Consider the following 18,066-nt stretch of genomic DNA (forward strand, 5'->3'; position numbering starts at 1 on the left):
TTTGTAAAATGTTGGTGTGTAAAAGCAGCAAAAGCTTAAAAAATGTATAAATCTGGTATCGCTGTAATCATACCGAGCCGACGGCCAAATCAGTCTTATCACTTTTACTGCGCAGTGAACAACGCAACAATAAATAAATAAGAACAATTACAGAATTGCTGGTTTTTGTTTATGTGTCTGAAAAATCTGAATAAAAAGGGATTAAAAAATGTTATGTACCCCAAAATGTGGCTGCATCTTGTCCTATGCATCTCGTGCCTGGGGCGTCGGTGAGCTGGTATTTCTATATCTAGAGAAAAAAATACACTGTCTCTTTTTCACCAATTTATTAGAAAAAAACGTTCCCATGCAGTTCCAACGTAGTCCAGCGTTCTCCGAATCCAGTCATGGCGGCTGAGAATAACAGTAATGTTACAGCTATTCACAGTGCTGACGTCGCTGCTCATCAGAGTTGTGGCTCCCGCTGCTCTCCGCGAGACCGGGCAGCTCTGACTATACCGCTCTTCAGAGTCACCAGGTCTCACAGAAGGCAGAGTGACTCACTAACTTTGATTAGCGGTATAGTTACTGACGTCATGTATTACAACAGGGCACATTATACCAGGATGGGCACATTATACCAGGATGGGGCACATTATAGCAGGATGGGGCACATTATACCAGGATGGGGCACATTATACCAGGATGGGGCACATTATACCAGGATGGGGCACATTATAGCAGGATGGGGCACATTATACCAGGATGGGGCACATTATAGCAGGATGGGGCACATTATAGCAGGATGGGGCACATTATAGCAGGATGGGGCACATTATAGCAGGATGGGGCACATTATAGCAGGATGGGGCACATTATAGCAGGATGGGGCACATTATAGCAGGATGGGGCACATTATAGCAGGATGGGGCACATTATACCAGGATGGGGCACATTATAGCAGGATGTGACACATTATACCAGGATGGGGCACATTATACCAGGATGGGGCACATTGTAGCAGGATGGAGGACATATATACCAGGATGGACCACATTATACTTGGATGAGGCACATTATACCAAGATGTAGCACATTATATCAGGATGTGACACATTCTATCAGGATGTGACATATTATAGCTAGATGGGGCACATTATATCAAGATGGGGCACATTATAGCAGGATGGGAACAGCCGCCATCTTTGGACGGGCATACTAACACAGATTGGCGTGACTCCATTTTGTCTCCTGGTCAGGTCTGCAGAGAGGAGCGCTCCTGGCCCCCACCTTTTCTAATGAATAAAGTTCCTATTAGTATGCTAACGGGCTGAGCTCAGTGTAAACTGTAGACGGTGCTTCAAAGCTCAATGAGGAAACCACGCCGGCAGGGGGCTTGGAAATGCTTGGGGGCTTAATTAAAACACGCATGCCAAGTGGCCACTGGATACACATCTATTATGGCAGCCCAGCCGAACCGTCTCCAACATGGAATTGTGAATTATGGACGCATCGTCCGAGGTACAGGCTCATAAAAAATATTCTCCTTGCCCTAAAGAAATTGTGCATCCAACTGTGCGACTCCCGTGGCGGTGGGAGGCCTGAAACCCGAGATATAGAGATCAGCCTCCCACAGGGACCGAATGGGTCCAGGTTTGATCCCAGTACGACCGGCAGAACAAACCACAGGCGCTGCTACTGCCCGTGTGCTGATCCGATCATCCTGCGGGAAGTTATCCCATTTATTAGAAATTGGAATAAATCTTGCAGGGAGGCAGAGGGGGTGGAGATTGCTAAGCCCACCCAGCTGCAGGCAGGGGGGCTCATCCAGGTTTAAGAAGAGCGAAGGTCTCTGGGAGACACTCACTCCACAGAAGAACATGATGATGATATCTTAAGGAACAGGGTATGCCAGCCAGAGGGGAGCAAGCACACGCTTTCTGGGGGCTGCCCGGTAACTAAGTTTGGACCTGCGGAATGCTGCGCGCCCCCGGCTTCCACAAGCGACCTTCAGCCTGGTAAATTGACCTCCAGCTTTATACCTTTAAGCCTTGTATTATTGTTGTTATATTGTACTCTGACTGTAACTCTTGATATATTGTGATTGTATATTTCTTGTAATTATCTAGTGCGCCCTTAAGGCAATTAAATCATAAATTAATTTTGGGCTGATCCTTTTACTCTGATTGCAAATCCTAGAATACCCAGTGTGGGTAACAGGGCAGTCTCCCCGGCGGCCATTTGCTCTAGGTGCAGTTCCTTTACTGACCTGAGAGACAATGGGGGCGCCTGAGAGCTGGGCCTGTGTAGTGACGTCACGGATTGGTGACGTGGGAGGAAGGGGTAATCCTTCACAGGCACATTAGAGCAAGATGGGGCACATTATAGCAAGATGGGGCACATTATACCAGGATGAGGCACATTATATGAAGATGTGACACAGGATGCGGCACATTATAGTAAGATGTGGCATGTTATAGCAGGATGGGGGTCAACTATTCCAGGATGGGGGACATAAATACCAGGATGGGCACATTATAGCAGGATGGGATACATTATACCAGGATGGGGGACATGTATACCAGGATGGGGCACATTATACCAGGATGGGCACATTATACCAAGATGTGGCACATTATAGCAGGATGGACCACATTATACCAGGATAAGGCACATAATACCAGGATGTGACACATTATAGCAGGATGGGGCACATTATAGCAGGATGGGGCACATTGTAGCAGGATAGGGCACATTATAGTAGGATGGGGGAAAACAATTCCAGGATGGGGCACATTATAGCAGGATGGGATACATTATACCAGGATGGGGGACAAATATACTAGGATGGACCACATTAACCAAGATGTGGCACATTATAGCAAGATGGGGCACATTATAGCAATATGGGGCACATTAGAGGAAGATGGGGGACATTATAGCATGATGTGGCACATTAGACCAGGATGGGGCATATTATATCAGACTAGGGCACATTATACCAGGATGGGCCACGTTATACCAGGATAGAGCACATTATATCAGGAGGGGCACATACAGTTAGGTCCATATATATTTGGACAGAGACAACATTTTTCTAATTTTGGTTATAGACATTACCACAATGAATTTTAAACAAAACATTTCTGGTGCAGTTGAAGTTCAGACTTTCAGCTTTCATTTGAGGGTATCCACATTAAAATTGGATGAAGGGTTTAGGAGTTTCAGCTCCTTTACATGTGCCACCCTGTTATGAGTGCAATCCAGTGACACAGTGTACCAGCGATCAGAGCACATACAGTGATCTGACAATAACCCAAAAACAATAGAACGAGCTCTGAGACGTGGAATCTCTGTAGACCGCAATACCTGAACCTATCCTAAACACAACTAAAGGCAGCTGTGGATTGCGCCTGACACTACCTATGCAACTCGGCACAGCCTGAGAAACTGACTAGCCTGAAGATAGAAAAACAAGCCTGGCTTGCCTCAGAGAAATACCCCAAAGGAAAAGGCAGCCCCCCACATATAATGACTGTGAGTAAGATGAAAAGACAAAACGTAGGGATGAAATAGATTCAGCAAAGTGAGGCCCGATATTCTAGATAGAGCGAGGATAGCAAAGAGAACTTTGCAGTCTACAAAAAACCCTAAAGCAAAAAACCACGCAAAGGGGGCAAAAAGACCCACCGTGCCGAACTAAAGGCACGGCGGTACACCCTTTGCGTCTCAGAGCTTCCAGCAAAACGAATAGACAAGCTGGACAGAAAAAATAGCAACAAAAGCAAAGAAGCACTTATCTAAGCAGAGCAGCAGGCCACAGGAAAGATCCAGAAGCTCAGATCCAACACTGGAACATTGACAAGGAGCAAGGAAGACAGAATCAGGTGGAGTTAAATAACAAAGCAGCCAACGAGCTCACCAGAACACCTGAGGGAGGAAGCTCAGAAGCTGCAGTACCACTTGTGACCACAGGAGTGAATTCAGCCACAGAATTCACAACAGTACCCCCCCCCCCTTGAGGAGGGGTCACCGAACCCTCACCAGAGCCCCCAGGCCGACCAGGATGAGCCACATGAAAGGCACGAACAAGATCTGGAGCATGGACATCAGAGGCAAAAACCCAGGAATTATCTTCCTGAGCATAACCCTTCCATTTAACCAGATACTGGAGTTTCCGTCTAGAAACACAAGAATCCAAAATTTTCTCCACAATATACTCCAATTCCCCCTCCACCAAAACCGGGGCAGGAGGCTCAACAGATGGAACCATAGGTGCCACGTATCTCCGCAACAACGACCTATGGAATACATTATGTATGGAAAAGGAGTCTGGGAGGGTCAGACGAAAAGACACAGGATTGAGAATCTCAGAAATCCTATACGGACCAATAAAACGAGGTTTAAATTTAGGAGAGGAAACCTTCATAGGAATATGACGAAAAGATAACCAAACCAGATCCCCAACACGAAGTCGGGGACCCACACGGCGTCTGCGATTAGCGAAAAGTTGAGCCTTCTCCTGGGACAAGATCAAATTGTCCACTACCTGAGTCCAGATCTGCTGCAACCTGTCCACCACAGAATCCACACCAGGACAGTCCGAAGACTCAACCTGTCCTGAAGAGAAACGAGGATGGAACCCAGAATTGCAGAAAAATGGAGAGACCAAGGTAGCCGAGCTGGCCCGATTATTAAGGGCGAACTCAGCCAACGGCAAAAAGGACACCCAATCATCCTGGTCTGCAGAAACAAAACATCTCAGATATGTTTCCAAGGTCTGATTGGTTCGTTCGGTCTGGCCATTAGTCTGAGGATGGAAAGCCGAGGAAAAAGATAGGTCAATGCCCATCCTACCACAAAAGGCTCGCCAAAACCTTGAAACAAACTGGGAACCTCTGTCAGAAACAATATTCTCAGGCATGCCATGCAAACGAACCACATGCTGGAAGAACAAAGGCACCAAATCAGAGGAGGAAGGCAATTTAACCAAGGGCACCAGATGGACCATTTTAGAAAAGCGATCACAGACCACCCAAATGACTGACATCTTTTGAGCAACGAAATCCATCAAAATATGTGTCCAAGGCCTCTTTGGGACCGGCAAGGGCAAAAGCAACCCACTGGCACGTGAACAGCAGGGCTTAGCCCTAGCACAAATCCCACAGGACTGCACAAAAGTACGTACATCCCGTGACAGAGATGGCCACCAGAAGGATCTAGCCACTAACTCTCTGGTACCAAAGATTCCAGGATGACCAGCCAACACCGAACAATGAAGTTCAGAGATAACTTTACTAGTCCACCTATCAGGGACGAACAGTTTCTCCGCCGGACAACGATCAGGTTTATTCGCCTGAAATTTTTGCAACACTCGCCGCAAATCAGGGGAGATGGCAGACACAATGACTCCTTCCTTGAGGATACTCGCCGGCTCAGATAAACCCGGAGAGTCGGGCACAAAACTCCTAGACAGAGCATCCGCCTTCACATTTTTAGAGCCCGGAAGGTACGAAATCACAAAATCGAAGCGGGCAAAAAATAACGACCAACGGGCCTGTCTAGGATTCAAGCGCTTGGCAGACTCGAGATAAGTAAGGTTCTTATGATCAGTCAATACCACCACGCGATGCTTAGCTCCTTCAAGCCAATGACGCCACTCCTCGAATGCCCACTTCATGGCCAGCAACTCTCGGTTGCCCACATCATAATTACGCTCAGCAGCTGAAAACTTCCTGGAAAAGAAAGCACATGGTTTCAACACTGAGCAACCAGAACCTCTCTGTGACAAAACCGCCCCTGCTCCAATCTCAGAAGCATCAACCTTGACCTGGAACGGAAGAGAAACATCTGGTTGACACAACACAGGGGCAGAACAAAAACGACGCTTCAACTCCTGAAAAGCTTCCACAGCAGCAGAAGACCAATTAACCAAATCCGCACCCTTCTTGGTCAAATCGGTCAATGGTTTGACAATGCTAGAAAAATTACAGATGAAGCGACGATAAAAATTAGCAAAGCCCAGGAACTTTTGCAGACTTTTCAGAGATGTCGGCTGAGTCCAATCCTGGATGGCTTGGACCTTAACCGGATCCATCTCGATAGTAGAAGGGGAAAAGATGAACCCCAAAAATGAAACTTTCTGCACACCGAAGAGACACTTTGATCCCTTCACAAACAAAGAATTAGCACGCAGGACCTGGAAAACCATTCTGACCTGCTTCACATGAGACTCCCAATCATCTGAGAAGATCAAAATGTCATCCAAGTAAACAATCAGGAATTTATCCAGATACTCACGGAAGATGTCATGCATAAAAGACTGAAACACAGATGGAGCATTGGCAAGTCCGAACGGCATCACTAGATACTCAAAATGACCCTCGGGCGTATTAAATGCAGTTTTCCATTCATCTCCTTGCCTGATTCTCACCAGATTATACGCACCACGAAGATCTATCTTAGTGAACCAACTAGCCCCCTTAATCCGATCAAACAAGTCAGATAACAATGGCAAGGGATACTGAAATTTAACAGTGATCTTATTAAGAAGGCGGTAATCAATACACGGTCTCAGCGAACCATCCTTCTTGGCTACAAAAAAGAACCCTGCTCCCAGTGGTGATGACGATGGGCGAATATGTCCCTTCTCCAGGGATTCCTTCACATAACTGCGCATAGCGGCGTGTTCAGGCACGGATAAATTAAATAATCGACCTTTAGGGAATTTACTACCAGGAATCAAATTGATAGCACAATCACAATCCCTATGCGGAGGTAGGGCATCGGACTTGGGCTCTTCAAATACATCCTGATAATCAGACAAGAACTCTGGGACCTCAGAAGGAGTGGATGACGAAATTGACAAAAATGGAACATCACCATGTACCCCCTGACAACCCCAGCTGGATACCGACATAGAGTTCCAATCCAATACTGGATTATGGGTTTGCAGCCATGGCAACCCCAACACGACCACATCATGCAGATTATGTAGCACCAGAAAGCGAATAACTTCCTGATGTGCAGGAGCCATGCACATGGTCAGCTGGGCCCAGTACTGAGGTTTATTCTTGGCCAAAGGTGTAGCATCAATTCCTCTCAACGGAATAGGACACCGCAAAGGCTCCAAGAAAAACCCACAACGTTTAGCATAATCCAAATCCATCAGATTCAGGGCAGCGCCTGAATCCACAAATGCCATGACAGAATATGATGACAAAGAGCATATCAAGGTAATGGACAGAAGGAATTTGGACTGTACAGTACCAATGACGGCAGACCTATCGAACCGCTTAGTGCGCTTAGGACAATCAGAAATAGCATGAGTGGAATCACCACAGTAGAAACACAGCCCATTCAGACGTCTGTGTTCTTGCCGTTCAACTCTGGTCATAGTCCTATCGCACTGCAAGGCTCAGATTTAATCTCAGACAATAACGCCAAATGGTGCACAGATTTACGCTCGCGCAAGCGTCGACCGATCTGAATGGCCAAAGACATAGACTCATTCAAACCAGCAGGCATAGGAAAACCCACCATGACATCCTTAAGAGCATCAGAGAGACCCTTTCTGAACAAAGCTGCCAGCGCAGATTCATTCCACAGAGTGAGTACTGACCACTTCCTAAATTTCTGACAATATACTTCTATATCATCCTGACCCTGGCACAAAGCCAGCAAATTTTTCTCAGCCTGATCCACTGAACTAGGCTCATCGTACAGTAATCCGAGCGCCAGGTAAAACGCATCGACACTACTCAATGCAGGGTCTCCTGGCGCAAGAGAAAATGCCCAGTCCTGAGAGTCGCCGCGCAAAAAAGAAATAATAATCAAAACCTGTTGAACTGAATTACCAGAAGAATGAGGTTTCAAGGCCAGAAATAGCTTACAATTATTTTTGAAGCTCAGAAACTTAGTTCTATCACCAAAAAACGAATCAGGAATAGGAATTCTTGGTTCTAGCATAGATTTCTGATCAATAGTATCTTGAATATTTTGTACATTTATAACGAGATTATCCATTGAAGAGCACAGACCCTGAATATCCATGTCCACAGCTGTGTCCTGAAGCACCCAAATGTCTAGGGGAAAAAAAAGACTGAACACAGAGCTGAGAAAAAAAAATGATGTCAGAACTTCTTTTTTCCCTCTATTGAGAATCATTAGTTTGACTCCTTGTACTGTTATGAGTGCAATCCAGTGACACAGTGTACCAGCGATCAGAGCACATACAGTGATCTGACAATAACCCAAAAACAATAGAACGAGCTCTGAGACGTGGAATCTCTGTAGACCGCAATACCTGAACCTATCCTAAACACAACTAAAGGCAGCTGTGGATTGCGCCTGACACTACCTATGCAACTCGGCACAGCCTGAGAAACTGACTAGCCTGAAGATAGAAAAACAAGCCTGGCTTGCCTCAGAGAAATACCCCAAAGGAAAAGGCAGCCCCCCACATATAATGACTGTGAGTAAGATGAAAAGACAAAACGTAGGGATGAAATAGATTCAGCAAAGTGAGGCCCGATATTCTAGATAGAGCGAGGATAGCAAAGAGAACTTTGCAGTCTACAAAAAACCCTAAAGCAAAAAACCACGCAAAGGGGGCAAAAAGACCCACCGTGCCGAACTAACGGCACGGCGGTACACCCTTTGCGTCTCAGAGCTTCCAGCAAAACGAATAAACAAGCTGGACAGAAAAAGAAGCAACAAAAGCAAAGAAGCACTTATCTAAGCAGAGCAGCAGGCCACAGGAAAAATCCAGAAGCTCAGATCCAACACTGGAACATTGACAAGGAGCAAGGAAGACAGAATCAGGTGGAGTTAAATAACAAAGCAGCCAACGAGCTCACCAGAACACCTGAGGGAGGAAGCTCAGAAGCTGCAGTACCACTTGTGACCACAGGAGTGAATTCAGACACAGAATTCACAACACCACCCTGTTTTAAAAGGGACCAAAAGTAATTGGACAGATTCAATAATTTTAAATAAAATATTCATTTTTAGTACTTGGTTGAATACCCTTTGTTGGCAATGACTGCCTGAAGTCTTGAACTCATGGACATCACCAGACGCTGTGTTTCCTCCTTTTTGATGCTCTGCCAGGCCTTCAATACGGTGGTTTTCAGTTGCTGTTTGTTTGTGGGCTTTTCTGTCTGAAGTTTAGTCTTTAACAAGTGAAATGCATGCTCAATTGGGTTGAGATCAGGTGACTGACTTGGCCATTCAAAAATATTCCACTTCTTTGCTTTAATAAACTCCTGGGTTGCTTTGGCTTTATGTTTTGGGTCATTGTCCATCTGTAGTATGAAACGGCGACCAATCAGTTTGGCTGCATTTGGCTGGATCTGAGCACACAGTATGGCGGCTCTGAATACCTCAGAATTCATTTGGCTGCTTCTGTCATGTGTCACATCAATAAACACTAGTGACCCAGTGCCACTGGCAGCCATGCATGCCCAAGCCATCACACTGCCTCCGCCGTGTTTTACAGATGATGTGGTATGCTTTGGATCGTGAGCTGTACCACGCCTTCGCCATACTTTTCTCTTTCCATCATTCTGGTAGAGGTTGATCTTGGTTTCATCTGTCCAAAGAATGTTCTTCCAGAACTGTGCTGGCTTTTTTAGATGTTTTTTAGCAAAGTCCAGTCTAGCCTTTTTATTCTTGATGCTTATGAGTGGCTTGCACCGTGCAGTGAACCCTCTGTATTTACTTTCATGCAGTCTTCTCTATATGGTAGATTTGGATATTGATACGCCGACCTCCTGGAGAGTGTTGTTCACTTGGTTGGCTGTTGTGAAGGGGTTTCTCTTCACCATGGAGATTATTCTGCGATCATCCACCACTGTTGTCTTCCGTGGGTGCCCAGGTCTTTTTGCATTGATGAGTTCACCAGTGCTTTCTTTCTTTCTCAGGATGGACCAAACTGTAGATTTTGCCACTCCCAATATTGTAGCAATTTCTCTGAAGGGTTTTTTCTGTTTTCGCAGCTTAAGGATGGTTTGTTTCACCCGCATAGAGAGCTACTTTGACCGCATGTTTACTTCACAGCAAAACCTTCCAAATGCAAGCACCACACCTCAAATCAACTCCAGGCCTTTTATCTGCTTAATTGAGAATGACATAACGAAGGGATTGCCCACACCTGTCCATGAAATAGCCTTGGAGTCAATTGTCCAATTACTTTTGGTCCCTTTAAAAACAGGGTGGCACATGTTAAAGGGACTCTGTCACCTGAAATTGGCGGGACTGGTTTTGGGTCATATGGGCGGAGTTTTCGGGTGTCTTGCCTTGTGCAGGCATGTACTACGAAGGACAGAGAATGAACTTCAATCCAATATTGCAGCCAGCATGCAGCCAGCGGGTAAGGAAAGGGTGAATCAAACACCCGAAAACTCCGCCCATATGACCCAAAACCAGTCCCGCCAAATTCAGGTGACAGGTTCCCTTTAAGGAGCTGAAACTCCTAAACCCTTCATCCAATTTTAATGTGGATACCCTCAAATGAAAGCTGAAAGTCTGATCTTCAACTGCATCTGAATTGTTTTGTTTAAAATTCATTGTGGTAATGTCTATAACCAAAATTAGAAAAATGTTGTCTCTGTCCAAATATATATGGACCTAACTGTATATAATAAGATGGGTAACATTATACCAAAATGGGGCAAATTATACCAGGATGAAAGACATGTATACCTGGGTGGGGCTCATATATTTCAGGATAGGACACATTATAGCAGGATGGGGCATAGTATACTAGGATGGGGCACATTATACCAGGATGGGGCATAGTATACTAGGATGGGGCACATTATACCAGGATGGGGCATAGTATACTAGGATGGGGCACATATATACAGTACGTGTTGCTGTTTTCATTGTATAGTAACTGGTCTTGTGGATCACTACTGGTGGGACTTGGTGACGGGATGTGAGATGGCTGTCACTTTCACATGGCAGGATTTAGAAGTCAAAATCAGTAGTAAAACCTCGAGAGAAAATTGCTAAATATTGCCATGTAAGTGTCATTTCATTGTCATGGAAACATATCATCAGACCGCTAAAAATTAGGATGGCTTTTTTCTGCACCAGCTCCATATGCTCTGGGTGCCGGCTGTGCTAAACGCCAGTCACTGCTGTACAAACCCCTAAATTGTGCAGTCAGTGGGGCCACTCGGGATGCGATGAGTCGCCATATTTACCATGAAACGTATTGCAATGTAATGTCCCATTGATCGCAGATTCAAGTATCTTAGAAGGAAGGGGGCTATTAAAAAATAAAAAAAATAAACGGTTTAAAAATATTTTAAATTACTTTATATCTAAAAATTTACATCACCAGTCCTATATCCATAAAAAAATAATATGTGAACTTTAAAAATATGCAATTTAATATTCTGCGTTTGGATTGGCATAAAAAAAGACAAAATTGACGTTTTCTTTTACCTCTCCGCCCCAAACACTCTAAGCGATACGTTCTATAACAAAATGCAAGATACGCTTGGAATTGCTGTAATTCTATTGACCTGAATATATTTTTTTCCCTTTTTTTTTTAATGTCTTAAGTAAAAGTTGCCATTCACAATTACGACTCGGCCTGCAAATAACAACTGTCATATGGCCACGTTGGGGGAAAATAAAAAAAAATGATAGAAAACATCAGCCAAATATAGAGATGGGGCTGTGATAGTGAAGCTGCAGCAATTGAATTGCTTGACTTTTAACGGTCTTATTTTTGTACGCGGTTGTGAATAACGGACGTACATGTTCTTAATATGACCACAAGAGGGCAGTGCACGTATACTATTTTGGATATGGACTGCACAGGAGACACATTTTTTTTTTGTCTGTACAATGTTGTAGATTGCAGATTTTTTTTTTGTCTGTACAATGTAGACCTGCCAATATATTCTAATTTTGTGAGATGCCCCCGTATACTTAACATTCTGTAACCAAAGACTAAAACTCAGCGTAAAGTTGATTTGAAAACGTTAGATATTTGTTATATTTTTTTAAGTATGAAGTGCATTTATTATAGGAATATTAATATTATATAATTTTAAACCTATTTTAATGGGATTTTCCCATCTTTATAAATTGATATTATCAGATAATACTTGTCAATACAAGCAATTTTGCAATTAAATTCATAAAATTTTCAGCCGTTCTTGACATAGTAACACGTTTCTTTTGTTTACCTCCGTTTGGCACAGAGAGCGACCACCGCTGCTAGACAGCAGAACATGTGCCGTGCTTACAAGCTCTTTTCTATTCTGCTTGTAAGCACTGTCTTGAAGCTGGCTAGGATCTCTGGAGTGCACTGTTGCCTCCTAGCCCAGTGCTTACATGCTAGACAGCAGCGGTGGTCGGTCTCCCAGACAACAAGATGTAAACAATAGAAAGAAAAGTGGTGATATCTCAAGAATGGCGGCAAATTTTAATTAGTGGTAAATTTTTAAAGTTTTGTTTTTAGAAGCCCTATGTGACAATATTCATTATGAAGACGGAAATATCCCTATAATGGAATTTACATTATACATTTGTATTTTTAGCGATTTCTGTTTGTCATTTCTAGTAAGACGTCAATGAGATCTTCGACAGGAAGAGGAACTCTTTTATGGACATGAGGTACCATTGTGCGGCATTTCTCCCTCTCTATTACTGCGTTATGGACTGTATGTTATCGGCCTCTCTATGCTTTAAGTCCATGTGTTGCTGTATGTTTGATGTTACACGTGGATGGCGGTATATGACCTGAGCCCGTGGGTTGTGCTGGGTGACCAGATAAGGCCTATTTCATTAATGAGGTATTCACATCTCTTCCATTCATGGCATATTATTATTTTATTATTATTATAAATTTTTATAGCGCCATTTATTCCATGGCGCTTTACATGTGAATACGGGGCAAATATAGACAAGTACATTAAACATGAGCAAAAAACAAGGCACACAGCTACATAAGAAGGGAGGACTCAGTCTGCAGGTGATGGGTGAGGATACACTAGGAGAGGGTAGAGCTGGTCGTGTGGCAGTTCAGTAGGTTGAGGATCACTGCAGGCTGTAGGCTTGTCGGAAGAGGTGAGTCTTCAGGTTCTTTTTGAAGGTTTCTATGGTAGGCGAGTGTCTGATGTGTTGGGGTAGAGAGTTCCAGAGTATGGGGGAAGCACGGGAGAAGTCTTGGATGCGGTTGTGGGAAGAAGAGATGAGAGGGGAGTAGAGAAGGAGATCTTGAGAGGATCGAAGGTTGCGTGTAGGTAAGTACCGGGCGATCATGTCAGATGTATGGAGGAGACAGGTTGTGGATGGCTTTGTATGTCATAGTAAGGGTTTTGAACTGGAGTCTCTGGGCGATAGGAAACCAGTGAAGGACTTGGCATATACATGGGTCATACAATAAATATTTGGCAGATGTGGTTCCCAACATCTATCTCAAGAACTTGGTCTTGAGATTCAATGTTGTTGATAGAGATGTGATCAAATTTCCATTCATTTGTATGAGAATTGGAAAAGCACCTGAGATAGTTAGTGGTCCCATTGGTGTGACCCACATAAGCTATACATATATACTGTCGCTGTAACTCTTAGTAATAGTAACGGGGGTGGGTATGACGAGATTGAACATTAGGGGGTCCTGGTTACATTTTAACCCTTTACCCACATCCACCGTACATGCATGGGGCAGGCCAGTAGCGGCTGTATGGAATGGGCTCACAAGGTGAGACCAACCCATACCTGGTAAGTAATGGCTGCTACACACAGCCAGGACCTTCGTATAACAGCCACCATGTGCTCCACCCGCAACTGTTAACTTATTAAAGGGTTCTGTCAAACTCTGACAGCGCATTAATAGTGCGCGGGCATGGGGCGCATTATTCTGTGCACCCCATCAACCTCTCTCCAGCACAATTGCGGGGGCGCCGATAGGTTGCTATGACAGTTGGGCGGCAGTCGAAGGCCTCCGTGCCTGTCATCTTGGAGCTCCTTTGAAGCACAGCTTGTGGGTCGGGCTTTAAAAGGCACCATGATATATATATATATATATATATATATATATTTGAACTATATGCAGCTACGGTATATAGTGGTATCGCTGTGTATAGTACAAGCGATCAGACAATCACAGGTTCAAGTCCCCTAAGGGGACTAACAAGAACAGTGAAAAGTACATGGAAGAGGACATGGGTCAGATAACTGTGTTCTTAGGAAGCGTCTTGCCTGGGTGGTGAAAATGAAAGTCAGTCCAAAAAGTTGGACTGTGTATAAAAGAGCTGGGGTCACAAGATTGTGACGCAGGACTGTAGCAGTGCCTGAAAGGACAGAAGATGGCGGCTGTAAGTATAATAATACAGGCCGGGATAAGACATTGGCGATACTACTCCACGGGGTGAAAAAAAGATTGGTTCTTTACGTTTGCCATCTCTTCATGAACTGAAACAAAGAGTTACCCCTCCTTGTGAAAGATTAAGGAATGGCAGTGCTGAGCATTGAACTTTGGTTGTAGCCCTTATCATTGCAAAAGCAGCACAGATCGGGGCCTTGTCATCACTGCCATCCTCAGCGCCAGCTCTGCTGCCAGACAATGCCTTACAGTCTACATATTTCTCAGTCCACTTTGGAAAACCTCTCAAACAGGTCTACCATTCTCTGGTCTGTGATTTGAAGAAGAGAGAATAAACAAGGATTGTTTCCAGAGGTGTAACTAGAGTCTGATAGACCCCTTCCTGATCCCATCCCGATATATATATATATATATATATATATATAATATCCCATCCTGGTATATATGTCCTTTATTCTAGGCCTCATCCTGGTATATATGTCCTTTATCCTGGGCCCCATCCTGGTATGTGTCTTTTATCCTGGCCCAATCTTATTATATACATCCCCCATCCTGGTATATATGTCCTTTATTGTGGGCCCCATCCTGGTATGTGTCTTTTATCTTGGGCCCAATCCTGGTATATATGTCCCTTATCCTGGTATATATATATATATATATATATATATATATATATATATCCCCATCCTGATGTATATGTCCTTTATACTGGGCCCCATCCTGGTATATATGTCTTTTATCCTGGGTCCCATCCTGGTATATATGTCCCTTATCCTGGTATATACATCCCCCATCCTGGTATATATGCCCCTTATCCTGGTATATACATCCTCCATCCTGGTACATACTGTATGTCCCTTATTCTGCTATATATGTGCCTTACCCTGGGCCCCATCCTGGTATATATATATATATATATATATATATATATCCCCCATCCTGGTATATACGTTCCCCATTCTGCCTCTGTTCTTTACTGAATAGAAAAATATAAACAATTCTACTCTGCTCCGCAGCCACGTTGCGTCCTCTTTTGAAGCCGATAACTGACTTCAGCGTGCAAGCAATGGGAGCTCATGGCGTGATGCGCTCCCGTTGCTTGCACTGGGGGCCAGTCATGTGCATTCTGACTTCAGCTGCTGGTCTCCGATTGGCCAGCAGCATGTATATATATATATATTTTTTTTTTTTTTTTTTTATTGTCCTACATATTTTATCTGGTAATTTGTAGTGCTTGTGTGATTCTAATTAATAGCGTAAAGAGTGCAGTTAGTTCCCTCGAACTCTGCATTGTTATTCCTCATGGTAATGTATAAATACATAGATATCTCATCCATTTATTCACACATCTCTAGCATGGGTATCAGACAGAGCAAAATGCAGTTCTCAGAAAAAATTGCACCAGAAATGTTTTTTTTCAGTGGGGATTACTATACAGATATTTATTAAAATAGATCTTTCTGAGGGGTCCTGTTTAAAATGTTTGCTTCAGCTAGGTCACTCCACCATCCATTCATCCATGCCACTATCACATCATCCATTTATCTGTCCATTCATCCATCTACCCATCCATCCACTCAGCCATCCATCCACCCATTCATGCCACCATCCGCATCCACCCATCCCGCTTTACAACAATATACGTAAGTATTACTACAAAAGCAATGTTTTTTTTGCAGTGAGCTCATCATTATGGCGACCACTTTGCGTGCTATTTCACCATGCCTTTTGACCACTTACGTTTTTGCTGTTCTGTATTCAGAACACTTGTGTGGTTCCCAAGAACGTTGGCTCTACTAGGCTCTGTTCACAATGTCTTCGCAGTATATGTCAAATGTATAAAAAAAAAAATTGTTTTTAGAGTTTGTTTAATTATCCAAAAATATGAAAAAAACATAGTAATCTGTATCTAAAACTCTGATTTTTGCTGCGGATTGACATGCAAGTGTGCATATTGATTAGCTTTAAAGAGAATCTGTCAGCAAGTTTTTGTTATGTTATCTAAGAGCAGCATAATGAAGGGACTGTTACAGAGACCATGATCTCAGCAATGTGTTGCTTAATTTACTAGGTGCAGTAGTTGTGATAGTCACAGTTTTTTTTCTGCTGCAGATCTAGCAGAGCTCTGAATGCTGAGACCTACACTCCCTGACAGACGTTATGTCGCTTATCCATGTTACGTAAATAAAAGCTTATAACCTGATGTTAAATTCATCCATTGGTTGTATAAATTATTATTTTGAAAGCTGAAACCCTCCAAAATGTGGTTTAGGTTAAGAAAATAAATTGGCATCAATGCAGAAATATTGATCAGTTAATGGACACAGAATGGTCAGATTTTGGCAAGACCGAAGTTTTGTCGCCCACAGAAAGCAATGTGATATTCAAACAAATAATTAACTTAAAATACAAATATATGTTGCATAACATTGGTGAATGAAGTTGTGGTGCTATTAGAGTCATATTTAATATTTTGTGTGACTTCCATGAGCTTGAAGGACTGCATCCATGCTGTTCAACAATGATCCATACAATTTATTAATGAAGTCATCATGAATAGCAAAGAATGCAGTCTTACATGCGTCTTCCAAGCTTCCTCTTTCATCCTACCCCAAACATGCTCAATGATGTTCATGTCTGGTGACTGGGCTGGCCAGTCCTTGTACACCATGATCTTTTTTGCCTGGAGGAACTTCATTGTAGAGATGGATGTATGAGGTGGAGCACCATCCTCTGCAGAATTTGACCCCTTTTATGATTTGGAATATAAGAGGTAGCTAATAATTCTTGATATTTTAGGCTATTGATATTGCCTTGAACCTTGCAAATGTTTTGCACACTCCCATTCTGAATGTAACCCCAGACCATGATCTTTCCACCACCAACTAACTGTTTTCTGGGTGTATTTTGGATCCATGCGGGCTCCAGTCGGTCTCCTGCAGTATTTGCTGCGGCTGTGGTGTAATTCTACTGAAGATTCATCAGAGAAATCCACCTTCTTCCACTTTTCCAGCGTCCATCTGTTTAGCAGGCTGTGGGACTTTGCAAATGCCACACGGTTTTTTATTTGCCTTTTGTTTAGTGCTGGCTTCTGGGCACTGATTTGACCATGGAGGCCATTTCGAGACATAATCCTGCAAACTGTTCTAGTTGACACAGAGACTTGAGGTGACCAGGCCTGTTGGAGCACTGCTGCAGTGGAAGAGGAGCTTGCTTTGGATTTTCTAACCAACAAACGTTCCTCCTGAGCAGTTGTCTTGTGGGGTCTGCTGGACCTGGGCTTGTCAAACACATCTCCAGTCTCTTCAAATCTTTTTTTAATTCTTTTGTACTTGGCGCTGAGACACATTAAAGGTGCCAGCCACCTCTGCAGTGGATCTGGTCTTCAGCCTCTTGATAATCCAGGTTTTGGTTGCAGGGTGGATTTTTGGCATGTTGTCAAAGCTCAAGTTGTAGTTCAAGTGAAGGTCTGGGGTGCTGTTTTTTTTTGTTTGTTTTTTTTATACACACACTAATTAACCGATCATTTACTGAGCACAAGTTAGTATGTAAACTAGGATTGGGTGCATTATATGACCAGGCGACAAAACTTTTGTCTTGCCAAAATCTGACCCATCTGTGTCCATTAACCCCTTCCCGACCTTTGACGCCACGTAGGCGTCATGAAAGTCGGTGCCATTCCGACCCATGACGCCTATGCGGTGTCATGGAAAGATCGCGTCCCTGCAGATCGGGTG

At 43.6% G+C, this 18,066-nt stretch overlaps 1 protein-coding gene across 2 annotated transcripts in view; it reads left to right on the forward strand.

Annotated features, from left to right (window-relative positions):
* EXTL2 (exostosin like glycosyltransferase 2) overlaps positions 1-18,066 on the forward strand; it is a 28,526-nt gene that overhangs the window by 1,831 nt on the left and 8,629 nt on the right. The window contains exon 2 of one of the 2 annotated variants that reach the window (XM_069737403.1): positions 12,563-12,615. The exons of the other annotated variant lie outside the window; for it this stretch is intronic. Within the exon in view, the coding sequence (XP_069593504.1) occupies positions 12,605-12,615 (11 nt within the window). The 5' untranslated portion in view covers positions 12,563-12,604. The remainder of the gene's footprint in view (positions 1-12,562; positions 12,616-18,066) is intronic. 2 annotated transcript variants of the gene reach the window in all.

This window comes from Ranitomeya imitator, chromosome 8 (genome assembly GCF_032444005.1).
Source record: "Ranitomeya imitator isolate aRanImi1 chromosome 8, aRanImi1.pri, whole genome shotgun sequence".
Taxonomy (NCBI): Eukaryota; Metazoa; Chordata; class Amphibia; order Anura; family Dendrobatidae; genus Ranitomeya; species Ranitomeya imitator.